This window comes from Plecotus auritus (genome assembly GCF_963455305.1).
Source record: "Plecotus auritus genome assembly, chromosome: 13".
NCBI lineage: Eukaryota > Metazoa > Chordata > Mammalia > Chiroptera > Vespertilionidae > Plecotus > Plecotus auritus.
In genome coordinates, this window is record NC_137779.1 from 24,148,820 (window position 1) to 24,175,239 (window position 26,420).

At 52.4% G+C, this 26,420-nt stretch overlaps 2 protein-coding genes across 3 annotated transcripts in view; both read left to right on the forward strand.

The window, feature by feature from the left end:
• The window catches only part of CORO1C (coronin 1C), a 64,465-nt gene extending 56,974 nt beyond the window's left edge, over nucleotides 1–7,491 (forward strand). For both annotated transcript variants that reach the window (XM_080650769.1, XM_080650770.1), the window contains exons 8-11: nucleotides 2,150–2,295; nucleotides 3,594–3,651; nucleotides 3,754–3,999; nucleotides 5,086–7,491. In XM_080650769.1, the coding sequence (XP_080506895.1) occupies nucleotides 2,150–2,295; nucleotides 3,594–3,651; nucleotides 3,754–3,999; nucleotides 5,086–5,205 (570 nt within the window). In that variant the 3' untranslated portion in view covers nucleotides 5,206–7,491. The remainder of the gene's footprint in view (nucleotides 1–2,149; nucleotides 2,296–3,593; nucleotides 3,652–3,753; nucleotides 4,000–5,085) is intronic.
• Nucleotides 7,492–15,328: 7,837 nt separating this feature from the next.
• Nucleotides 15,329–24,619, forward strand: SELPLG (selectin P ligand). Its single transcript, XM_080649803.1, has 3 exons — nucleotides 15,329–15,425; nucleotides 21,939–24,030; nucleotides 24,345–24,619. The coding sequence occupies exon 2, from the start codon at nucleotides 21,944–21,946 to the stop codon at nucleotides 23,108–23,110; it is 1,167 nt and encodes a 388-aa protein (XP_080505929.1). The 5' UTR covers nucleotides 15,329–15,425; nucleotides 21,939–21,943; the 3' UTR covers nucleotides 23,111–24,030; nucleotides 24,345–24,619.
• Nucleotides 24,620–26,420: the final 1,801 nt, after the last annotated feature.

A 26,420-nucleotide genomic window follows, 5' to 3' on the forward strand; every position in this document is an offset into this window, starting at 1 on the left:
AATTTTGATGTTTAATATTAAATTTAATCCTGTGGGAGGAAAAGTTTGTCCTTCGGAGATTTAGTAGATGGGCAATGTATTGTAACATTTTAATTGATATGTGTGTGTCTTATGCTATGATTTTGTTATGTTTGGGGTGAGACTGGACTGTTTGTAACTTGCCAGATGTGTGGTGTTGACACTGTGCTCAGTACTCTTGACGGAAGCAGGGATTGGGCAGATGCTGACAGGGGAATCTTTGCTTGGGCACTCTGAGATGGAGTACGTGCTGGTGTTTTGTTTTTCTCTTTTTAATTTTTGTTCTTTTTTTGTTTTAAATTGATTATTGATTTTTACATGCGAGTGTTTTGTATTACCTGGTGGTGCTGTGTGGTGATTGCAGATCTCTCATCATTGGTGTCAGGGATGAGGAACCAGTTTGCCACATCTCATGCTGAGCTCTACTGGATGGTTCTAGATAGGCACTTAGTGCTTATTGCCACATGCCATGCACTCTTAAGGAGAATGGTGCTTGGGAATGTGAGCTTTTGAGGGCCTCTGAGACTCTCCAGAGCAGGGGTCCTCAAACTACGGCCCGCGGGCCACATGCGGCCTGCCAAGGACATTTATCCGGCCCGCCGGGTGCCGCTGTCTGTCCTGCTTAGCAGCCGACTCGTCCCGGGCCCGCAGTGCGCATAGGAATTTGTTCATAGTTTTTTTTTTTTAACTATAGTCCGGCCCTCCAACTGTCTTAGGGACAGTGAGCTGGCCCCCTGTTAAAAAAGTTTGAGGACCCCTGCTCCAGAGGGTTCTTGTTCCTGGAGTTCAGTGTTAGGACCCTGGACCGGAAAACGTGCGGCCTGATTAAAATTTCAGGAAGTGACGGTTGTTCCAGGAAGACCCCACACTGAAATAAAAGGTCTCCTCTTGCCTAGTCTGCCTAGTGATCTCTGCCTAACTAAACTGGTGGTGGCTTTATTGCTATTTCATTTCAGTAGGTGGTAACCTCAGTATTATTCTTTTCTAGTTTAACTTTTTCTTAGAAGTTTGTGTAGTTGAAATACATGAATTAATAAAAATGGAGTGATACAGTCCCTCAAACCTGTTAGGGTATCCTTGCTGGGTAAAGGCCGGATGTTTACTTCTTTTCATGGTTCACTGAGCGTGCTGCAGAGCTGCTTTACATTTTACAGGTCAGTCACTTAGAAACGAGATCTTGTCAGTTTCCTTGAAAGTCATTTTACTTCAGATGTTAACCGCTGCATCAAAACAAACACAAGGACTTGTTACCCAGAGGTGGTTAACACTGGGTAGAAAACTATTTTTAGTGTGCAGAAAGCAAACCGTATGTGTTTAGCTTCTTTTCCATTGCTTTATATTTTTATTTATGTGATTGAAATAAATGGAAATTGTGAAGACAGAGAGGATTGTTAGAGTGTGATACTACCTAACTATTTATGTCTTCGTGTGTGTGTGTGTGTGTGTGTGTGTGTGTGTGTGTGTGTGTGTGTTTTCTACCAGGCAGAATTGCCTTTGTTGTTCAGGTTGGTATAAATGTGTGACCATTAGACAATTATTTGTACTTAGACGAGGAAGATTATTACAGAGTTTTATACATTGCAGTGAGGTAGAAAACCTTGTGAAGTTCAAGGATATCACCAAAACGAAGGTTTCTTAATTAGAAAGTCTTGGTTTTTATTATTATCTGATGTTAGTGCCCTCAGGTCTCTGAACGACACTGCTTTTTGCCACTGAACAAATAACTCAAATCAGTAGTTGCCCTCTCAGTCCTCCTGGTCTTTCGTGTGTCTTTTGAAGTTGAATTGCAGTACAGTTGCTTGGCAGAGGCGTTAACATTTTGCCTGACTCTGACTTGGTATCTAGCCTTCAGTGAAGGGGATGTAGTGTTTGATAGGTGAGGGCTTACTCTGCCAGGATGAGAAACCATCACGTGCGTTAGGCCTTTAAGAGGAAGAAAAGGTTAACCACTACAGCAAGGAGCTTCAGAGAGGGATGGGTTCCATGCCCAAGAGGCATGTAAAATTAAAATTAATTTTTTATTAATTAAAAGAGTCCTAATTAATGCTGGGTTTAAAGGGGAGAGAGACACCCACTTAAATCAGATACTTCAGTTAGTAGTAAACACAAACTTTTCTCCCATTTCTTGTAGGGTGACAGCAGTATTCGCTATTTTGAGATCACGGATGAATCCCCGTATGTCCACTACCTCAACACATTCAGCAGCAAAGAGCCTCAGAGAGGGATGGGTTACATGCCCAAGAGGGGACTCGATGTGAACAAATGTGAGATTGCCAGGTAAAGAATCTGCATGTAAAGTGTTGGAATTGTTTATACCATCTGTGTTCTGCAAGAGCAACCCAACTACATGCAGTTCTGTGATGCCGGGTCTTCCTACCCTTGTGTGCGGCCCAGAATCAGTGTCTCACTTCCTGCCCCTCCTTAGAAGCAGGGGTTTGAGAGCAGGGAGGCTCCTTTCAAAACCATTTCATCCAAATATGCCCTCCCCATTCTTTCAGAGTCTGTGTCTTGAAGTGTAGCGGGTAAAGTGGCTTCGTCTGCGTGTACTGGACACTTACTCGAATAGTGAAACCATCATCTCTTGTGTTCAGGCCAAGGTTGGGGCCAGTGTCCCCTGGGAGGCAAGCAGGGGAGAGCCTGTCCCTGGGATGGAAATGAGGAATGGTGTTCCTGCCCTGTGGGAAGATGAACCAGGTTCCAAAGTAGATTGTGGACCCCACGGATCCTAAACTAGGGAAGCCAAAGACCTACAGTGGGGTGTTGGGTTGGGGGTCCCTTGATTTGAGAAGTGTGATAGAATTCCCACCTCTCTGTACTACTCTGGATTTTTTAAAAATTTATATTTCATAATGCTAGTGGGCTTCCTAAGGGGAAGGCTCTTTTCTCAAGCTAGTCAACAGAAGATACTCAGGAGACTCACTGACCACTGGCCATTTTAAGCAACAGAACTAGTAGCACCATGTTATCAGGCTAAGAGCCTGGCACGCATTATATAGCACTTCGTTTCTGTGCACGTTTGTCTCTAAGTGTGCTTTTCTGCTCACACACTTGTTAAATAATTGACACATCTTTAAAAATAAGGATTTTTAAGCTCTTTGTTATATTAATCAGTATGGGTTGTTTTGTGTGTGTGTATGTGTGTGTGTGTGTGTGTGTGTTTAATTTAATTTAAATACATTTCTACATTTCAACTCTGTATAGGTACTATCTGATATGCAGTTGTTCGTTCTCTCCTGTCTGTTGACCTGGTCATTTTCACAAATGAATCATTGTCCGTGGTGTTATTCCCACCACAGTTGATCTGACCCCAGATAGTTGGAATTCGACTGTCACCATCATGCATAGAGCTACTCCTGGTTCTTGTCTCCCATGCGCCATTTCCTGGCGCAGCTACGCTTGGCTTCCGTTTTCTCATCTGTAAACTGGGAATGCTAAGTTCTGGTGGGGCAGTTGAGGTGGTGGGCAGAGCATTTTGTATCCCTGAAGTTTGTAGAAAAGTGGTTGTGAGTGAGCCTGTTTGTTACTTAGCCTCCTATTTTACTTGATGCAACTTTGCCTTTATTTCCCTTTTGAAGATTCTTTAAACTTCATGAGAGAAAGTGTGAACCTATTATCATGACTGTTCCCAGGAAGGTAAGTGCCCAGTTTTCTAAGCAGTCTATGCTTTTAAAAGTTTTTAAATCCCCGATCTTTCTTCTCCCTTACTTAAGGGTTTCCCCAAAATGTCTCTTGTAGTCGGACCTTTTCCAAGATGACCTGTATCCTGACACAGCGGGGCCCGAAGCCGCGCTGGAGGCAGAGGAGTGGTTTGAGGGGAAGAACGCAGATCCAATCCTCATCTCCTTGAAGCACGGATACATTCCAGGCAAAAACAGGGATCTCAAGGTGGTGAAGAAGAACATTCTGGATAGCAAGCCCACTGCAAACAAGAAGTGTGACCTGATCAACGTCCCCAAGAAAACCGCAGACACGACCAGTGTGGTAAGGCCCGCAGGAAGGTGAGGGTGTGCATGGCTGTCTCAGGCTGGTCCTTTTGCAGCTCCTTCCAGTCCTGGCACTGGCAATGCTGGCCCAGCTGTGGACAGAGGGGCTCTCCGTGAGTGATAACGCCCAATATGATAAGAATGTCCTGTCGTGACGCTGGAATTGGGGCCATGCTTGGCTCCTTTAGGTCTTTTTTATAATGATCGTCTGCTCTGGTCTTGGAGAGTAAACTGGAGCCCTTTGGGTTTTTCTCAACTGTCTTTCCCCAAACTGTGTACACCCCACCCATCTCTGGTGGGTAAAATGAAACAAGGGCATGGGGTCACAACTGCCAGGAAGAGCAAGTCCTAAGAAGGAGGAGTTACGGGTGGGCTCAGATGTTGTTGAGTGTTTGAGTGACAGAGGATAGGGCAGTGAATGGGACTTAGCCACTGAGATGAACTTGGGTAGGAGGTGGGGAGTGGACAGGCTGTGGAACAGAGTTCCAGGAGCCAGAGTGGAGGGCGGTGAATCGTCATTGGGAAGGGAAACGGAATGAAGAGGCAAAGTGCCTGGAGATGCTGGAGTTTTGACCATGACTGAGGAAGCCATGTGGACTTTGGTGATTGCAGGGTTTCCAAAGGAATCATTTCCACGCGTGGGAGGCTCAGGCCTCTTCAGAACAGTTAGCAGGCAGGGCAAAGGTTTTAGCTCCCAAGAAGGCTCCTGGAAGGAGCTCTGTGGCCTCTGGAAGTTCGCTCCTCACCCTGGTCACATAGAGGTCACTTCTGGTGGAATTGCATGGTTGGGATTCAGGGTGGCCTAGGAGAGTCAGTCTTGTCCTGCAGTTGAGTTGTGTCGTCCAGGTCGTGCACAGGCACGGGCTAGAAGCAGCACTGTGAGGCGCTGTTGTTTTGTGGGGGGCTTCAGATGGACCGACCAGCATTAATCACTTGCTCATGAGGCCCAATCTGGCGACTGTGGCTCTTTGCTCCTCCCACAGTGGAAAATTCCATTCTCTGCCTTATAATTCTCACTGCATTGACCCTTGTGTACTGTTTTTTAGTCACCCTCTTCCCCTCCCTCCTTTTTTTGTTTCCTTAGCAAAATGAAGCCAAGTTGGATGAGATTTTAAAAGAGATCAAATCTATAAAAGACACAATCTGCAATCAAGATGAGCGTATTTCCAAGTTAGAACAGCAGATGGCGAAGATAGCCGCCTGAAGGTCCACCCCACCCCCCACATGGGAGCAAGAACTCGGGCTTGGTAGCTGGTCGTTGGTGTGGTCCCGGGGAGGGCGAGAGGGAGGCACTGCCATTCGGAGACATTCATTTCAGATTTGTCAACCAGCGATAGGCCACATTCCCGTCAGAGCGCAATTCGTCTCCCAAATTTGCAGAAATGTGATTTAAAAGCTGAGCTTTTTATCAGAAAGCTTTTTTGATGTTTTAAGTGTTATATGTGACTTGTTGAACTTTTAAAAGACAAAAGTGCTACTTTTAAAATCCAAGATACTCTGAATTTTAGGAAACCAACCAATTCTGATTCAGTTTCGTGCCCAAGTACCTTTTTTTTTTTTTTTTAACAAATAGGGACCAATGCCACATTGCTTTTTATATTTCTTTTTTTTTTTTAATGTTGCCAAACCAAAAGTAGCTTTTTTTTCCCTTTGTATTTTGCTACTTTGCAGTATTTGTGTGTGGGGTTTTTTTTTCTCCTTAATTCAAAAGGGACAGCACTGTGTATGTTTATAAACTAAATGAAGATAAGATATTATTTTGTATAAACATTCATCTGAGAACAATCAGAGCAGTAGCCACATCGTGCTGGCTCGTTGGCAGCACAAACCTGGTCATCGTAATGACTGTACACAAGGAAGACTTGAAAAATCACGTGAATTCGTATTACCACTCCTCGCATTTCATCGAGTCTTCTGGTCAGAAATGCTCATCGTGTCATTTACTTTCCTCCTTTCTCTTTTGTAAAAATTGGGTGGTTGTCCCAGAATGGAATTTTGCTTCTTGGTCACCCTGTGCTTCAGATGATTATAATCTAACATAAACTAGCATGTGTTCTGCCGTTTTGTTGTCCACGTAGACGCTGTTGCATTCATCACTTTAAACATCATGTTTCAGGTTTCACTCAGTACTTGACCAGGGTGCCCGGGACAGGAAGACACACGTACTGTGGAGTGTTCCCTCTTGCCCGTTCCAGCAGCTTGCCTAGCTCTCGAGTGCAGTGAGGGACTGACACCGAGGGGACTCTGAGGGGAGTGTCGGCCCCGCGCCGTCCTCTGCTTTCCTGCACGTCCCATGCCGTCCCCGTGCTGTGCTGGAGGAAGAAGCGACTCTCTGTGCACTGCCGAGCTCCTGCCTCCCTCTTCCTTGCGTTGGCAGCCGCCTCTCTCAGGGCTCCCAGCCATTCCTCTCTCCTTCCTGCCTCTCACCCCTAACTGCTTTCAGCTAAGGTGAGGCCACAGGGTGCTATTGAATACTGAGACTGAGGGGAATGGTCTAGAATGGAGCCAGACCAGGAGCGCAGATCTCTGCTGTAGCTTTAATGTGTACAGACGGGTCCCTCTGCACCCTGCACACACACTAACCCGCTCTGCCCCTCCAGCTCGCACCCAGGCTTTGTCAAAGCACAGAGGCTCCCCAGACTCGGGGTGGGGGGCGGCCCACAGACTGAGCTCTGCTCACCTGTTCCATTTCAGGGTCCACTAGAACTTCCTTCCATTTTTCCATTTTGTCATATTGCATGTTTGAGAAAATTTAAGGAGCCTCTGTTTTGCAAGGAGTGAGTGTCTGAACGTGAGACATATAGTGCCATTGGGACCACAACGGGAACTCGTTTGCACATGCTGGTGCTGGTGTGGGGCCGGGACTAGCTGATGGCATTGGAATACGGGAACCAGGATGGAGACAGAGTGTGGACAGTGGGGATGCACAGGCAAGCTGGGGGGTGTCTGCATAGAAAAGGTACCATGTTCTTAACCGATACTGGGATTGCTGTCTTCATAACTCCAGGGCCTCTGAATGTTCAGTGTGGTTTTGTGTCTGTGTGTAATTTTAACATTGAAGTGGATAATGGGACATAAAATAGTAATTACAGTTGACTTACATTCAAACCTGTACGTTTCTTTGTCAACGTAATCTGCTGAGGACCTTCATTTTTAAGATTCAGAAATGTTTTAAGGTTCTGATGTTAAATTAAGTAAACAAAAGTGTTGCTGATGGTGGTGAAACACCCTAGGGAATGTGGTGCAAAGGGAAGAGCGAGGACAGGAAGGTCGCCCTGATCTCCGTGTGCTTGTTTAATGAGCGATGCCCGGCCAGGCGCGGCCTCGCCCGAAGCAGCGTGGATTGTGTTTCCTGTTCTGTCTTCTGTTTAAGCCGTGCTATCCCAGAGGAGAACCCGTGAATTACTCCCAGATCGGCTCTTATAGAGCGGCCATAGTGTTCTGTCAGACACTTGCTTCCCTTTTCAAAGATTAAAAAGTCCTTGATTACAAAATGGTGTCCGTGTTTATTTCACACTGCAGCGGTCTCCAAGGCGGCCTCTGTGTCTCAGCTCCTGACTCAGTGGGACCAGCCAGGTGACCGTTCCTCCCCACGGGTAAGTACAGGACGTGTGGGGGGCGCTTGGCTCCAGCGGGAGGGGCCGTGTGGTGGGTCCAGGAGACGGCTCTGGGCCAGAGTCCCGGGCCTGGATATTTGAATCCTGCTCACAGCCTTCGCCAGGGGGTGACCTGGGCAGGTTTCCTGACCTCAGGGGATCCCTTTTCTATCTGGAAAGAGGATGGGATTTTATTCTGCTGTAGATGAGGGAATACCTGTGTCTGACCCCCTAGGAAGCCCTCATTGCACAGCTAGCTGCCTTGGTTACGATGAGCAGATTCCCTGACAGGACCTTTGAAAGCATTCTTTTCGTTCAGCAGAAGTAGAAGGAAATTTCCCCTTGGGTTGGCTGTGATTTTTATTCCAGCAGAAGGCTTTCAGGGCCACTTGAATGTCATGGCCCTTTTCCAAGGGCTTCACTTTTTGCACTAAAACATTATCTCATGACATTCAGTGATTGTGGCAAAGAAATTCCCACTGTTTGGTTTTTCTAAACGGCTGTAAATATGACCACTCGGCGCACAGCTTCCCTTCCAAATACTTCTCCTAAAGTTGCTGAGAAGAATGGCGGCCAGGGCCGTGGTCAGCCCATGGCTGCAGGAAGTGGAAGTTGGCAGATGCTGTCTGCAGCCCCTCGGCGCCCAGGTCAGGGGGACGATGCGTGGTGCGGGGTATTTATGACTGACTTGGCACCTCGCTGCTTTGCCAGAAGACTCAAAGGTCACCATGCTGGCCCCAGACGGCCAGCCAGGCTGCATCGAGGGAGAACTTCCCTTTTTTGAAAGGTGACTTCCCTTGCTGTACTCGATGTTGGTTCCAGAAAAGCTTTGTTGGCTCTTAGGAATCAGTTAACTCTAAGTGGCCCGGCTGCTTTCTGCTGGCCCCTGAGAACGCCCTGCAGCCCTTGTCGTCGTCAAAGACACACCTTTACTTTTTCAGACGGGTCGTACTTACTGTCCAAGCTGGACAGTGCCCTTTGTTCTTTAAAAAAAATTTTAAGTCCTTTTCTCCACTGTTGGAGGTAGTTTATGCAAATTGGCACAGCCTTTCCAGAGGGCAGTGTGACGGGTATATCAGAAGGCTCACATGTTCTTATTATTCTTCTTACATATATTTTGATTGATTTCAGAGAGTAGAGGAGAGGGAGAGAGAGATAGAAATCAGTGTTAAGAGAGAATCATCTATCGGCTGCCTCCTGTACTGGAGATCGAGCCCGCAACCCGGGCATGTGCCCTGACCAGGAATTGAACTGTGACGTCCTGGTTCATAGGTTGACACTCAACCACTGAGCCACGCTGGCTGGGCACATGTTCGTTCTTTTGACCCATGATTTTACCTCTGGGAATTTTGTCCCAGGGAAACTAACGGGAGATCTATTCAGGAACTAGAAGAGGAGAAGTTAGTCCAGCTGGTTAATTTGCTTGTCACATTCAGATGTAATATTGTACTAGTATAGTTACTTAAAGTCATTTAATAGTATTTCAGGATATTGGGCGTCCACCACCAGTGTATTTCAAGTGTCTCACAGTGAACTGTGTTACTAATGTCATTAGAAAAGTGAAATTTGTTACAAAAAAAGAATTCTGTCCAACTCTGTCGTGAAGTCACTGTGAGGTAGATGGTGTTAGTTGGCATATAAAGTACTTTTTTCAAAGGTGAGATAGGGAGGGTGTTGAGTCCGGTTAGACTTGTTCATACAAACATAAGAGACCTGGCTCCATGACCTCGAATAAAGATGCATAAAATAGAATGCCCACCCCAGAAGGGATGTTTCTGACAAACCCTTTTAAGGGTATATGCACATGCAATGTACATTTGTGTGTAGAGTAAATGCCACAAATGTTACTATGTGGGTGTAGCAGTCATGGATAATTTACTTAATTGGATTTTTCCTATCAATGTCTTCATTCCCAGAAAGAAATTATTAAAATTAGTGTATGAGTGATAAATTAGTTAATACATTAAAACAAGCATCACAAATCAGTGGCAGGAGGAAATGGTGTGGCTACATTAAGTAGCTCTGGGCACAGGGATTCGTTAGAGCCTTCTGGTGACACCAGTGTATGCTATTAAGTCAATAGTTAAATGAAACTATTTTTCAAATTTAGAAGAAAAAAAGTAAGTTCCTCCTTGTCTAGACTTCAGACTGGGGAAAACCATTTGTGATTTTAAAATCCCAAAGCAATGGAATAAATCACAAAGGAAGGGGTAGATTGGTTACATAAAAACCAGACCAAGATGTCAAAAGATGAGGCTGTACAGACTGGGAAATATATTTTCAACCAATATGATATGGGACATATATTTTAATATGTTCAATCTCGGTCCCAGCCGCCACCTCTGATTGAAGTGGGGTGATGTCACCTCCCTAGTGGGGTGTGTCCAATTTTAAGTCCCAAAGGATAGCACCCCGGTCCCCGACCCCATGAATTTAGCCCACCAGCAAACAGTTTATCAGACGTCCGGGTGGAAGGACTTTGCTAGGAGGCAGGAGTCCTGGTGTGCTTCGTGAACTTTCTCCAATTGCAAGTTCTGGAAAAGGTGGAAGGGAGAAGTGGGGAGTGGGAAATTGCTCCAGATCCAAAGATGCTGGCTGCAAAGTTTGCTAGATCCGTTGGAATGTGGAGGGAGACGATTTTAGAGAGAGGCTGGTGGGAGCTTTGAAATTCAGTGTCATTTTACTCTACTGCATGGAGAGGAAACTGGGTAAGAAAACCTTGTAAGAAATGGGGCCTGAAGGGTTTGTAGGGAACACAGCTTACGTGACAGACTTCATGGTGAGGGACCTTGGAAAGAATGCCAGTCCATTGCCCAGGGAGCTGGGCGGGAAGACAAGAAGTTACTCCAACGCTCAGCTCAGGAGTCGGAAGGCAGTTGAAAAGCAAGTAGATGGGTCTCTTCCCAAAAGGCATCCATGTGCTCTAGATGGGGAATGACCACTAGCGGCTTAGGTTTTTCTCGTTTTAAATGGGGGCTTATTCACATCTCAAAGACCAAGAGAGTTTTGGGGGAAAGGGTTTGGTGGTTTGGGGACAGCACCGGGAGAAATGATTCCCAGGGGATCCCAGCGGGCAGCTGCAGGCTTAGGGAAAGCTTTGGGTTGAAGGCGACAAGCAGTCATCAGTGTTTCAAAGGGGAGGAGCCAGGGCCTCCCCTGGTGCCAGGTGCTGTGTGCACCAGGGCTTCAGATACAAATAAAGCGCCTTCCCCACCTTCCCGGCCAACCTGGGGTGCAAGTAGATTCAGTGCAGGGTGTCTTTGGGCCGTGAGGTGCTAGGGAAGCTGGGGAGGGGGTTGCCAAGTGTATTAGCCTCACCTCCACCAGGTGCCTCAGGTCCCGGCAGCAGGGCTGGCCTTCATTATAGCTCTGCTGTCTCATTCCTAATCCTGTCTGCCCCCAGACATGTCTGTTTATCTTGGCGTTCACTGGGTAACTGTTTTTACAGTGAGGGGGGGTGTGAAGGTCTTGGAGAAAATTGTACAGGAGCGAGTGGCCAAATGGCCCAGCAAGGAAGCGTGTTGAGGCTCTCCGTGCCCTGAGGGTCAAGAAGTCAACCATCAGGATTTCAGCAAAAAAAAGAGTCCCACCTTTGGGACCACAGTGACAAGCCTGAGAACCGGGAAGTTGCCCCATAAATAACAGGAAGCTGTTGCAGGTTTGTTTCCCCGCCCAGAAGCCCTTGGGGTTGTGGAAGGTACACAAAGCCTCTCATGGTTACCAAACGCCTCAGCTGCGGTTCCAAAGTGACACATGAGTTCTCGTCACCTGGCCAGTGTCTACCGGAGGCAGTGTAGCAAAACGCCAGGAAAGATGGCAAGATGATGATTTTCTAAAATCCTCACCCGAGGCTATGTTTTCATTGATTTTTTAGGGAGGGAGGGAGGGCGAGAGAAACATCGATGTGAGAAAGAAACATCTATCAGTTGTCTTCCATACACACCCCAACAGGATCGAACCCGCAACCTAAGTATGTGCCCTGACCAGGGATTGAACTGGCAACCTTTTGGTGTACAGGACGACGCTCCAACTGACCGAGCCACCTGGCCAGGGCGAGATTCTTTTATCTTTTTTTTTTTTTTTGCAGTGACATTGGTGAGATTCGTACATGGGCATCTGGGCACCTGCCAGAAACCTTCCCTTGTAGAGACCAGACCATTTTTTGAACTGGTTCCTCTACCTCCACTTACCTGTTCCCTTTTTTGCTTCCAGAGTGATGTGTTCTAGAACAGAATCTGTCAAGCTTTCACAGGGAGACACAAGTCCACACTCTGTGAGAGCCCCCAGGGCCCCTGCCTCCCAGCCCACCTGATCCCTGTCTCCTCTCCTACCCCACGCGTAGGCTGTCAACGACTCATGTCGGCTCCAGCTTCAAAGTACACCCATATCCCACTGCTTCTCCCACCTCCACTGTCACCCCACTAGTCGATGCCCTCTTCGTCTCTGATGTGGACTGAGCACCTGTGTTGGGGTTCCCCAGAGAAACAACCCATAGGATGGGTACAAGTATATGCAGAGAGATTCATTATAAGGAATTGGCTCACACAGGGAGGCCAACAAGTCCCGAGCTCTCCAGTCAGCAAGCCGGACACTCAGAAAAGCAGATGTTCCCATTTGAGTGCCATCTGACTGTCAACTGATTAGACCAGGCCCACCCACCGTCAACTGATTAGACCAGGCCCACACACAACACGGGCAGCCAATCTGCTTTTCTCAGTCTACCCAGTCCTATTAATCTTTTCCAGAAACACCCTCCCCCCAGCACCCTCACAGTTTGACCCAATATCTGAGCACCCTGGGGCCCAGTCACATGGACACATAATGATCAGCACAGCTTTCAAACCCAGCTTCCTGTCGAATCCTGCGTTAGTCTCAGCACAGCAACCGGAGTAGCTTGTTAAGGTCCTGAGGCAGGACTGGGCAAACGAAGGCCCGCAGGCCAAGTCCAGGCCGCCAGGAGTTCATGGAGCCCACAAGCTGAGAGCAGCGTTTACATTTTTAAATGGTTGAGAAAAACCCAGAGGAATAGTGACAAGTAGAACTTACATGAAATTCAAATGTTAGTGTCCGTAAGGAAAGTTAATTGGCATCCAACCACGCCCCTTTGTTTAAGCATCGTCCGTGGCTGTTTTTCTACATTTGCAGAGTTGAGTAAATGCAACCGAGACCCTATGGCCACCAGTAAAATATTTACTATCTGGCCGGTGAAGAAAAAGCTTGCTGACCCCTGATAATTAGGCTCAAACCCTTCCACAACCTCTCATCCCACTCGGAGTAAAAGCTGAAATCCTCACGATTGGCAGAGGCCACCTGTCCCTGTGGTCTCTCCAACTTCCTCTCCTGATTCCCCCCCACCCCCAACACCATGTTCACAAGGCCTTCTGCCTCTGAGCCTTTGCATGTGCTGTTCTCTCTGGACTGCCCATCCTCCCCCCACCTCCAGCACCTGCATGGCTCCCCACTCCCCTCCCTCCCCCGCCATCTTCCCCATTACACTTTATTACCATCAGATCTCTGGACTCATTGAGTTGGTGCCTGTCCCCTACTCCCCACATCGAAAGTAAACTCTGTGAGGACAAGCACTTACTTCCTTCGCGATGGTATCCTCAGGGTCTGGCACATCGTATCAGTAAATATTTGTTGAAGGAATGAATGAATTGAAAATACAGACATCTGGGATGGGGACATCTATTGGATTATCTGTGTGGCAGTGACTTGCTTCCAGAATCCAGCTCTCCCCTGCCCACAGTTGACCCCAGGCTGGGCCACTGAGCTCCTGGGAGTTATCTGCAGTGTGTCCTATCTGAGTTTTTGTTTACAGGCGCCTGGGAGTTGGGGAAGCCAGGGAGCCAGCAGACAGAGCAGGTGCAGAGTGATGGAGGAAGGACTTCTGGGTCCCCTTGGCTCCCTAAGTCCACGCCGAAGGTCCAGCTTCATTTCTGACCTTAAATCCCACGAGCTACCCTTACATTGCCACTGAAGCCAGTTTGAGTCCTTCCTCGGGCAGGTCTGCTTCAGAGCCCCCTGCGGCCCCAGATCCAGAGCTCTGCATCCCTGCACGGCCCAGGCCTAGCGCTCGGGCGGCTGTCGCGGCCTGGGTTCCTTCCGCCGCCAGCCTTTCTGGTGAAATCCCTGATTTCTGGTGAAATCGGCAGGTTTCTAGATTGGATTGCCCTCCAACCTTCCCAGTTTGGGACCAGCCCCTGCGCTGGCCACCCTCCAGTGCCCAAGCCTTCCAGGTGACCCCTGGGAGCCCTGGGCTCCCTCCCTCTGGAGGAAGCCTGCTCCTGGGCCTGGGCTGAACAGGAACTCCCACAGTTCCGTTCCCATTTGAGAAGGGGAATTGTGTCCTGGCTGCAGTGGCCCCGGAGTGGTCATTTCCCCTTTAAATGACTCAAATAGGCAATTCTCAGCCTCTGAGCCCTCCCCAGGACTAGCAGGGAAGCAGTAGGGTAGGATGGGCCTCCCCGCCACGCCCCGCCCCCCTTCCAGGGCTGGGCCTCTCTTAGAACAGCTCTGTTGTCTATTTTGCGAGACCTTTGTTTTCATTTGAAGGAACGGTCCCGTGGTGGGCAGGTACATTCGGTAAATTCACAGGTCGCCGTAACAGATAGAATAACGGAAAAGTTTGAAATGTCGCCCGGATTACCAAACACACGACTCAGAGACAAGGAGTGAGCAAATGCCTTCGGGGAAAGGGCACCCATAGACTTGTTCTAGGCAGGGTTGCCACAAACCTTCAATTCGTAAATAACAACAACAAGCAAACAACCCTCCTGCCCCATACACCTGTGAAGCTCAACAAAGCGATAAAGTGAGGTGTGCCTGGATAAGGACACCACCGGCGGTGGTGGGGGGGGGGGGGGGTTGGGGGGACCAGTTTGCATTCTGAAACAACCTGTGTGCAGGGCGGGGCATGCGCCCTTCGGCACCTGTCCTGAGCTCCACGCTCTTGAGAGCTCTGTGCAGCCCCAGGCCTCCCAGCCTTTGTCCATGGACTGCTCTCTGCCTGGGCTGCCCACCCGGCCGGCCCCACTTGTTACCTCAAGTGCCACTTCTCCTTGAAAGAGTTTCCTGGCACCCCTCCCCCACCCTGGCTCGCCACAGTCACCACGGTCTTGTTTACTGGTTCGCTTGCTGGCTTCCCCACCAGGTGAAGAGCTACAAGAGGGCTGGCATCTGACACTGCTGGCCCTTGGATCGCTACCCGAACCGATTAGCAAAGAAAGCCAGCAGGGCCTGCCCTCATGGAATTGGCAATCTAGCTCCTCAGAGAGGCTCTGGCTGCAGCTGAGCGGGCCACCTGCAGGCACGCACGCAGGCAGAGGGGCCGTTTGCACCACAAAAGAAGGCTGGGCTCCCCATAGCCATCACCACCCTCCTTTGCATCTGGTTCCTCCCTTCCAGGGCGGGTCCCCTGTCGCCCCCACTCTTCATCAACTGGCCTAATGCTGTGGCCTTTCCCAGCTTGGGTGCCTCGACCATGGCGCCCAGAACATGTCCATGTGGTGCTTGGTGTTGGCCTGGTTACCAGAATCCAAGAGTGACATGGGGCACTCGGGCCCCTGTGCCCCCCTACCACCCAGTCCAATCAACGATGTCACCCAAGCTGTCACCAACGAGGAGGTGTGGGCCATCACGTGGCCCTATCTGAGCAACCACATTCTCGCTTCCTTCTTTCACGGCCGTTGGGCGTTGGCGGGGTGAGGACCACGGCGGGGGTTGCCACAGCAGTGCCCTGCAGCGTGGGCTGGGTCCTCGTCCCTGAAACAGAGAAGTCGCTCTGGGCCCACGAGGCAGCTGTCCCATGCTCCGCTGAGCACGGCCGGTAAGTGCTGGCTCGCAAAACCACAGGAGGTGCCCAAGGGACCGGGGGGTGCCCAAGGGATCAGCGGTCCTGCCTGGCAGCAGACGGCAGGCGTGGAGGTGGGCAGGCCCTGCGCCGCAGCCCCTGGGGAGGGCACACCAAAGGTCGGGGGGCTTGGGACCAGGGCCTGCCTAGGATCCGTGGCTGCATTCGGCTCCCGGCCACAGCCACCTGCCCTCGCAGGCAGGTTTGCCCGTGGCTGCTGGCTTGGGAGCATTCGGAATTCGAAAAATCGGAGAAATCGGGAGCATTTCTCTAAAAATCAGCCTACCTCCCCTCCCCTTTCGTGGGTGGGGCCCCGGGGCCCAGAGCGGGGAAGGGATTTGCTCAGGAGCAAGGCTGGGGTTAGGTCTGGGTGATGCCTAGGAGGGGCGCACAGTATGTCCATAAAAATGTCGTTTCCGAAGCTGTGTTCTTCACGCTTTTTTGTAAGATAGGGGAGATAACGTGTGGTCAGAGGGAATGATTGAAATATTAGAATTAGGGTACCATTGCTAGCAAAATAAAACAATAATAATGACAACACTCTTAATAATTTGTATTTGGGGTGATTTAGGGGCAAAAAGCAGTGGCCACTACACACACACACACACACACACACACACACACACACGAACACACACACACACACACACACACGCACACACACGAACACACACACATGCATGTATCGTAGACCGGGGTCAGGGCTCTGGTTGTTTGGAATCCTTTTCTTCCCTCCCAGGCCCTCTGGTTTTCTCCCTCTCCCATCTGAGTTCCCCAGGCCAGGCCTCTCCAGGTCTGTGGGCAGGGGGCTCAGGAGGTGGCTCCCCCGGCCCCAGGCCCCCGAGTGGCTTCCTCTGGGGTTGCCTGGCTGGCCACACCTGGCACGGCAGACGCCTCCCTCACCAGGCTTGGCCAGCAGCTCTGGGGGAGCGAGACCCGGATGTGGATATGGACGGGCCGGGCTGCCAGGCTCAGCGCCTCCTGGGAACCTCGGCCGGTCGGGCGGGAGCAGGGCCTTCCGAGAGGCTGGGGATCATTTGAGAACCCTGTGCCCCCTTTTTAGAGATGAGAAAACCGAGGCGTGGATGGGAGAAGCGGCCGCTCTGGGGTGTAGGGCCCCCATGAGCTAACAGTCCATGTAAAGCTCTCAGACCAGTGCCTGGCGCACTGTCTACACTTGGCATATGTGACTTCCTAACCAGAGGCCAGGCTGCCCTCTGCACCGGGGCTTGCTGTGGAGACAGATTTCCAGGGCTTCCTGTCCTGGCCCTCTCTGACTGACAGTCAGAGGTGTGTCAAAGCTGCCCCGGGTTGGGGACTTTTCAGGGATGTGGCTCTACATGTAGAACAGTGGTCAGCAAACTCATTAGTCAACAGAGCCAAATATCAACAGTACAACGATTGAAATTTCTTTGGAGAGCCAAATTGTTTAAACTTAAACTTCTTCTAATGCCACTTCTTCAAAATAGACTCGCCCAGGCCGTGGTATTTTGTGGAAGAGCCACACTCAAGGGGCCAAAGAGCCGCATGTGGCTCATGAGCCGCGGTTTGCTGACCACTGATGTAGAACAACAATGCCAACAGTTGGCCTATATTGAGCACTTACTAGTGCTAAACACGCCACCTGGACGGCTCACTTCAACCCACAGCCCCATGAGGTGTATGCAGGTCCTACTATTATCCCTGGGTTCCAGCCAGGAGTCTGTGGCTCAGAGAGGTGAGCTCCGTTGCCCGAGGTCACACAGCTTGTAAATGATAGGGCTGGATTTGGATCTGTTTTTTTTAAAAAAAATATATTTTTATTGATTTCAGAGAGGAAAAGAGAGGGGGAGAGAGAGAGAGAAACATCAATGATGAGAGAGAATCATTGATCGGCTGCCTCCTGCACGCCCCCTACTAGGGACCGAGCCCACAACCTGGGCATGTGCCCTTGACTGGAATCAAACCCGGGACTCTTCAGTCCATAGGCCGACACTCTATTCCAGGCGTCCTCAAACTACGGCCCGCAGGCCACATGTGGCCCGCCGAGGACATTTATCCGGCCCGCCAGGTGCCACTGCCTGTCCTGCTTAGCAGCCGACTCGTCCCGGGCCCGCAGTGCCCATAGGAATTTGTTCATAGTTTTTTTTTTTTAAACTATAGTCCGGCCCTCCAACGGTCTGAGGGACAGTGAACTGGCCCCCTGTTTAAAAAGTTTGAGGACCCCTGCTCTATTCACTGAGCCAAACCGGCTAGGGCTGGATCTGGTCTTAATACTGGATTTGATCCCACGTTGGGCCAGGTCCTGTCCTGGCTGCCAGGACTTAGACCTGCACTGGGATTGAGGGGGGGTGTGTGTGGCGAGGGGGGCGGTGAGGGGTCACGTGGGCCTCGGTTTGACCTACTTGTGGGTTTGGAGCCATCCCTTCTCTTGCGGCTGCTCAGCCCACACCCTGAGATGCTCTGTCTTCCGGATCCTAAGGTTCCAGGAACGGGAACGTTGGGTCTCCTGGGGTCCACTATTCTGAGTGGGAGGTCACGAGTGGCCCAGGGTGGCTGCACAGTGTGGTCTCTGGAGCTGGGGTGTGTGTCCCCCTACCCCCCGTCCCCTCAAACCCAGGTGGGGCTCGGCAGAAGCAGCTTGGTTTTAGCTTGGAAGACAGGAGATGGGCAGTGTCTGCCCTGCTCGGCTAGGTGAGCAGCAGACAAGTGGGGTGTGACAGCTCTTTGCCCCTCTCTCAGAGCCCTGCCCGGCCCCCCGCCTGTGGGAAGCAGCTGTTTGCCTGCCATTGGAGGAGAGGTGAGGTGAAAGGTGAGGCCTGGAGGAAGTCCCCGCTCTGGGGCTTGTTTTCCTAATCTGTAGAATGGGCATCATCGCAGCCCGTGTGGAGGGAAGATGAAGGAGGCCCCTCCTAGGATGGAGGATCCATCTACAGTGAGGGCTTTAGTTTTTATAGTTTATATTTTTATTGATTTCAGAGAGGAAGGGAGAGGGAGATAGAAACATCAGTAACGAGAGGGAAATCATGGATTGGCTGCCTCCTGCGTGCCCCACACTGGGGATCGAGCCCGCAACCTGGGCATGTGCCCTGACCGGGAATCGAACCTGGGACCCTTCAGTCCGCAGGCTGACGCTCCATCCACTGAGCCACACCGGCCGGGGCTGGTGCGGGCTTTATAGGACATCTCTGGTGACAGTGTGTGGATTTGAGCCCCGACCCGTGATTGTCCTGCCCGCCACAGGCAGCGCTCATTCTCCGCTCCTCTCCTTGCGGCCTGTGTGGCCTCAGGAGCCACAGGAGCTCGGGAGCCTCATGTTCCTCCCAACAAGTAGGCTGGTGCCTGGGACTGAGGGAGATGGGGATCGGGACGTTCAGGGCAAGCTGGTGGCCCTGGGCAGGCCCAGGCGGGGACACGTCCGCTTTTCAACGCACGTGTCTTTTCCCTCAACAGACAGGGGAGGGGTCTGCTCTCACAGGCCCCCGCGGCTTCCCTAACTGTGCACAGGGGTGGCAGGGAGGTTGCCATCTCTGCACCCTCCCTGGGGTGCACCTTTCCTCTGCTCCTCTGTCCACAGCCCCGAAGAGAGCCCCCCACATAAAGCGCCCCCTGCGGATGCCAGCATTGGGACCTTCCTGGCCGCATCTCTTTCCATGCTCGCCACCATTCTTTGAAGCAGTAGCACCTGTTTTACAGATGAGGAAACTGAGGCTCAGAGAAGGTGAAGTGACCTGCTCAAGGTCACACAGCTGCTAAGTGGTCTCCCCTCTGCCCCCACCCCACCCCTCTGCAAGCACAGGACTGTGGGGATGGGTACCGGGGGGAGGGCCCACCTTGGGAACAGGACCCGGCCCCCTCCACGGTATCCTCCCCGCTCCCAGGCTTCAGAGCGTGGGGCCCTGACTCACCAAGATGCCTCTCCCCACCCAGGACTGGTGGGCTGGGCCTTGAGTGTTGGCCCCTCCCTCTGCAGGAAGTGGCTGAGGGCTCAGCCTTCCAGGAACTGAGAACTGCCCGAGGTGGGGGTGAGTCTTTTCATAATGATGAAATATGGCTCTGAGCCGGTGGCTTCTTCCAAAGCGCCTCTGCCCCCAGGACAGTGGGGCCAAGGTTAGGCCACATACTCTTCCCCCAAGTAGGCGCTCCACCCCACGTGCAAAGAAACTGCCTCCGGAAGGCAGGTCAGCGGGCAAAGAACCTGTATGTGGGTGTGCATGTGGGAACTTCTGAATCCATCATCTCACTGCATTCTCCCAACAGCCCCATGGGATACGTACTGTGAGTTATTCCCATTTTACAGATGAGAAAACCGAGGCTCAGAAAGGCAAAGATCTGTGTCAAGGTCATACCGCTTGCTAGAGCCGGAGCCAGAGCCAGGACTCAAACATCTTTTTCTCTGACCCCACAGTCTGTGCTCCCAGTCCTGAGCCCTGCATGGCACGCAGTGCACGTGGGGCTGGCCTTTCTAGGTGATGTGGCCTTTAAGGTCCTTCTTATTCTTACTCTGGCCCCCCCTCTCCTAACTTGTTCCCCAACCCAAGCCACAGACACAGCAAGCTAAGCTCTCCTCCAAGCCTTTGCTCCTTCTGCCCCCACAGCTAGGTTAGGTCTCTCCACAAAGCCTTCCTGAACCCTCGCTGGGTTCAATTCTGATCTCTGCCACTCGCCAGCTGTGTGTCTTTGGGCAAATCGCTTCACCTCTCTGAGCCTCAGTGACATGAGTGACAATTGGGAGGGCCAGATGTGTCTGATGCAAATATCGTAAAGTTGGGCTTAAGAAATTATTCTCAGATCTGATCAGCTTGGCATTTTGGAAACCAACATAAGTCTCGCCAACAGGGGAAGGAGGTCAGAGTAAGGCTGGAAGCTGAGGGGCCTATGAGCAAGTCACTGCTCTTTGCTCCACATCACGCGAAGAACAAGGGAAGGTTCTGGAAATGGTGCAGGCTCACTCTGCCCCCGGCGCTGAGGCAGGGTGGCACGCTGCGGAGGACATTATGTCCAAGCACCCAGGAATACCTGAATCCTGCCTAGAACACAGCTGCCACTCATCGCCGGGTTTTCTGAGGCACGATTTTGAATTGCACACACACCAGCCAGTGCCGGGGGCGTGTGAGGAGAGAGGGAGAAGGGAAAGCAGGAGGGTTCACGGTGCCCAGAAGCGAGACCAGGGAGCTGGCCAAAGAGAGAGGCACGGCCCTTTCTGGCTTCCTGGCCTGGAGGCTGAAGGTAATACCAGTGGACAGTGACCCGACCCGCAGGCCAATGATGACTGTCAGCTCCCCAAGGGCAGGGCTATTCTGAAAAGGCTCAGAGCTATTCTGAAAAGGCTCTGGGCCCTGGAGGACTTACGGGATAGGTTTGAGAAAGAATCCAAGCAGCCCCCTTTGCTGGAGCTTGCTGGGAGGCTCTGCATCACCTCGGTTCATCTTCACAAGAGCCTAGAGGCAGGTGCTGTCATCCCCCCTGTGTGAGCAAGGACCCAGCCAGAGGGAGCCAGATGGAGCTGAGACCCTGAGACAGAAAAAGAAAAACCAAGCAAGCACCTGAGGGAGGCAGGGGTGAGGGTGGGGGGGCGGGGGGCAGGGAGCCAAGACTGGGGAGAGTGGAACAGAGGGGTCGGGACCAGACACCAACAGGCCTCCAGGTCCAAATAAGCAGCGTTATCCTGAAGGCCTGTGGTCTCCAAGCTCTGGGTCATGGACCCCCCTTCAGCGGATGAGTGCATGGATCTACGGATGAACTGTATACAGGAACGACTCCACTCAGGTTATATTACAAATGTATAGCAGGGGTCCTCAAACTTTTTAAACAGGGGGCCAGTTCACTGTCCCTCAGACCGTTGGAGGGCCGGACCATAGTTTAAAAAAAAACTATGAACAAATTCCTATGCGCACTGCGGGCCCGGGACGAGTCGGCTGCTAAGCAGGACAGGCAGCGGCACCCGGCGGGCCGGATCAATGTCCTCGGCGGGCTGCATGTGGCCCGTGGGCCGTAGTTTGAGGACCCCTGGCAGAAATGGGGATTAAGAAGGGGTGACATCAAAGTCAATATAACTAGAAGCTCTAATCGTTCATATTTTCTTTAAAAATTTTATTTTTAAAAAATTTTATTGATTTTAGAGGAGGAGGAGAGAGAGGAAGACTGACTTGTTGTTCCACTTACTTACGCATTCACTGGTTGATTCTTGTACGTGCCCCGAATGGGGATCGAACCCACAACCTTGGTGTATGGGGACGATGCGCTAACGAACGGGTGTATGGGCCACGGCAGCTCATGCTTTCTGTCTGCACCCCAGTGGCCGTTCATGTTGATCAATGGGAAAAGCTGCTATTGGCGGAGGGCCCGCTGTGCACCAGGTACGCGCTTGGTCGGGAGGGTGCCCGAAGCCAAGCGTCTGCCCCAGAGCAGACACACGTCCAGCTGTGGCCGCCCAGCATCCCAGCCAGGGGGGCTCGGCGGCCCGGGGTGGAGCTGTCCTGATGTCCCTCTGTCTGTGTCTCCCTGCAGGTGCCATGCCTCTGCAACTCCTCCTGCTGCTGGTCCTGCTGGGCCCCGGCCTCAGCCTCCAGGGGGATGGGGACGAGGAAGACTGGGAAGGGTACGATGAAGAGTATGTCACGGACCCTCCAGAAATGCTTGAAACTATCACAGGGGCTGTGACCCCGAGGCCCGAGCTTCAGGCTGCGATGGGAACGTTGGGGCAGAGAGATTCTGCGGGGCCTGGTACCCCCGAGCCAGCCACTCCGGAGGTGACCACAGGGGATGCCAGAGGAGCAACCTCTGGGAAGCTCAGCATGGAACTGGCCACACAGGGGATTCCTGTCACACCGGGCCCTCTGACCCCGGAACTGGGCACTACAATCCCTCCCATCACGGAGGCTCCATCCACAGAGGGGGCTCCCTCCACAGAGCTGGCCACCACAAAGGCCCTGCCCACAGAGCCACGGACCACACAACCTGCAGCCACGGAGGCCCTGCCCACAGAGCCACGGACCACACAACCTGCAGCCACGGAGGCCCTGCCCACAGAGCCACGGACCACGCAACCTGCAGCCACGGAGGCCCTGCCCACAAGCCCAGCAGCCACGGAGGCCCTGTCTATGGGGTCCACGGTCACGGAGACCCTGTCCACAGAGCCGGCTACCACAGCAGCCCCTCCCAAGGAGCCCACTACCCCAGAGACCCTGTCCAAGGAGCCAGCCACCACGAAGGCGCTGTCCACAGGGGGTCTCTCCACGGCCCTTCTTGTGCCGTCTGACCCTCACGGGGGTGCCACCGTGGCCGTCAGCAATTCATCGGACGCCGTCTTCAAACAGGGGAAAAGCAGCCAGGGCCTCTCCCCGCCGAGCTCCGCGTCCCCCAGCCTCACGCGGGGCCCGGATTACATGCCCGTGAAGCACTGCCTGCTGGCCATCCTCATCCTGGCGCTGGTGGCCACCACCTTCCTGGTGTGCACCGTGGTGCTGGCCGTCCGCCTCTCCCGCAGGAACCACATGTACCACGTGCGCAGCTACTCGCCCACCGAGATGGTCTGCATCTCCTCCCTGCTGCCCGAGGGCGGGGAGGCGCCCGCCGCCACCAACGGGAGCCTGCCCACCGCCAAGGGCCCGGGCCTAAAGGAAGGGTCCGGGGAGGACCACAGTGGGGACGACCTCACCCTGCACAGCTTTCTCCCTTAGCGCCCCTGCCCACGCCCCTGGCAGGACCCCGGCTCCCCGCTGCCTCCCTCTGCAGCCACCTCCCAGCGCTCAGGCCCTGGGCCGCCTGTCTGGGCTTCCTCCGAGCCCCCTGGGGGAGGGATCTCTAGGGCAGGGCCCTGGCCACGCCAACAGGACCGAGGGCGGCCAGGGTTTGAGGCCTCTCCTTCCTCCTGGCCGCTGGAGTCTCATTCCCAGGAACCCAGGGAAGACTCAGGTTCCCGGCCCTCACCCACCGCTCTCATCTCTGGTTGCCAATCATCATGCATTTGGGGGGTGGGTCCTGAGGAGCGTGGGGTTCCTGAGACCACTCATGCGGTACCCCGTCGGGGGCAGCTTGACTTTTCTCAGCTACGCCTCCGGGGAGCCCAGGGTGAGGTCTTTTTTTTTTTTTTTTTCTTTCTGAGTTTCCAGTATATATTTTAAAATAATTCTTTATTGTTGAAAGCATTACATATGTTCCTTTTCTCCCCTTGCCCGTGAGGGCCAGGGCAGGCTTGGGGAGCCCAAGGCCACCCCTTCTTTGAGACTTCGTGGGCCAGCGAGCTTCCTGCTGGTGACAGGGTAAACCCCCATCCTGCCCTCTCTCGCCTTCCCCGGGTCCCAGGTGCAGTCTGGGCTCCGTCTCGTTCCCCGGAGTATCCCGTGTCCTGCTGCCCAGCCCAGGCCCAGCGCTTGGTAAATTTTTTAAAAATATATTTTTATTGATTTCAGAGAGGAAGGGAGAGGGGGAGGGAGAGAGAGAAACATCAGTGATGAGAGAGAATCATTGATCAGCTGCCTCCTGCACGCCCCACTCGGAGGATCGAGCTCACAACCCAGGCCTGTGCCCTGATCGGGAATCGAACCGTGACCTCCTGGTTCATAGGTCGACATTCAACCACTGAGCGTGGCCACACTCGGTAAATATTTGATGAACATGTGCTGGCTGAATGCTTCTAGACATCAAGGTGCCTCCTTCAGGTGGTGGGGGGTCGGTCCTTCCCCCCCCAGTCCCATCCCCCTCAGGAAGCCCCATGCACAGGCTGTTGGGTTAACAGTATTGTGTCTTGGACACAGGGGGTGGGTTGGCAGGGGGGAGGGCATCTTGGTATAACCCTGAGCAGCTGGAGAAGGTTTCAGGCCATTTGGGGGTAAGGGAAGGGACCACTTTATTCAGCCCCCGCTTTGAGCCAGTTCTGGCCTACAGAATTGCCTCTCTCCCCCCCAATCTCAGACAAGTCTACACATCAATGCCAGCCTCCCCAGGAGCCCACCGTGACCTCGCCGACCCACTTGGGGCTGGACTCCCATTAACACCCAGGACCCACCCACTCCTCCCACAGACGTCGTGGCTTTTGTCCAGCTCCCAGGAGTGCGGACCAGCTGTCATTTAACGTTCCGGGCCAGCGGACTTTTTCTTAAAGGGCCAGGCAGAAAATATTTTAGGTTTTGCGGGCAGCGGGGCCCCTGTTGCAACTTTTCAACTCTCTCGTCATACTGCCAGTGCAGCCCAACGACTGATACTATGTTGTGAATAAAAGGATTTGGCTGATTTCCAATAAAACTTTATTTATAAACAAGCAGCAGGCTGGATTTGGGCTCTGTGCGTTTGCTGACCCCTGATCTCAGCATTGGGTGACCAGAGGGCCCAGTCTGCCTGAAACGTGCCTGATTTTATTTTTATTTTTTTCACTTTTTATTTATTTATTTACTTATTTACTTATTTATTTATTTATTTATTTATTTATTTATTTATTTATTTATTGTGAATCCTCACCTGAGGCTCCATTGAGTTTTAGGGAGAGTAGAAGAGAGAGGGAAAGACGGAGAGAAACATCAGGGCCCGGGCAGGGGAGGAGCCTGCAACCAAGTTACGTGACCTTGACCGGAATTGAACCCGGGTCCCTTTGGTGCACAGGCCAACGCTCTATCCACTGAGCCAAGCCGGTTAGGGTAAGACTTGCCTGATTTTAGCCCTGAAGTCCTCTGTGGTGGGAAACTGCAGCCCCAACAAATCAGGACGTGCACACATTACCTCTCTCAAAACCCTCCTTGACCCCGAGCTCAGATCAGAGAGCTGAGGCCTCCCGAGGTGAAGCGAAAGGCCCACCTTCCGTGGCTGGGCCCACCTTCCGTGGCTGGGCCCACCTTCCGTAGCTGAGCCAGATTCCGACTCGATCTTCTGCCTCCTGATGCCTTTCAGTCATTTTCCTACAGGGAGCCGGACCTGCTGCTTCACGCCCACACTGCTCTACCTTCTAGACCAGGGGTCCTCAAACTACGGCCCGCGGGCCACATGCGGCCCGCTGAGGACATTTATCCAGCCCGCCGGGTGCCGCTGCCTGTCCTGCTTAGCAGCCAACTCGTCCTGGGCCCGCAGTGTGCATAGGAATTTGTTCATAGTTTTTTTTAAAAACTATAGTCTGGCCCTCCAACGGTCTGAGGGACAGTGAACTGGCCCCTGTTTAAAAAGTTTCTAGACTCTAGATTCTAGAGTCTACAGGAAAAATGCAATTCATCTTGGGGAGGCGTTTTCTCTTCTAGAAAAATACCTCCAGGGGCCTCTCTGGACGCGAAGGACCCCTCCACTCCAGGACGTAACCTGCACAGAGAGATTTCAAAGAGAGGCTTGGGTCTGAGGTACTGGCTGCAGCGCAGGAGAGTGGGGTTGGGAGGAAGAGGCGGGGCTGGGGCAAGGCTGGGGGGAATAGGGGAGGCGCGGAGGAACGCCTGCCCCTGCCCTGAACCTCCAGGACGAGTATCATACACGAGGGAGGTGCGTTCGAGGTGCTTTGGTGGAAGAGGGGTGTCCACTGTGGTCCGGGGCAGCCAGCCCTGGAGAAAAAGGGTTAATGCCTTAGGAGCCACGTGTCACTCACTTCCCCTTAGGGAGTGACCAGAAAAATCAGCTGGGAGGGTCCCCGTATGGGGCTGGGGATCCAGAAGCTAAAAGACTTGGGGGACACCTGAGCAGTTCTCTCAGGGTCCTGTTACCTCGTCTTTCGGGGCAGGGAGCAGGTCTCCCTTTCTCCCTGGGGTCCTGGGGTGCCTGGTTTTCTGTGTGTTTCTCCAAGGTGCAGGATTGAAGTAAATCAGAGATGATGGGTGCTTAAAGCAGCCACCAGGGGGCGCCCGGTACCAGCTCTTAGAGCCACTGGCAGCCCTGAGCGTTCTTCTGTCCAGTGTTTGAGGATGAAGGGCTGCTGGTCAATGTTTAGCAACTGGCGCCTTGGGTGGAGTGGTACCCAAGCCATGATTTATAGTGCTTGCCAATCTCCTTGGTGTCAATACTTCCAGGGCCGATTTTGAG

What these genes read in the sequence shown, in the direction of transcription:
- SELPLG (XM_080649803.1), top strand. Translation starts at nt 21,944, where the DNA reads ATGCCTCTGCAACTCCTCCTGCTGCTGGTCCTGCTGGGCCCCGGCCTC.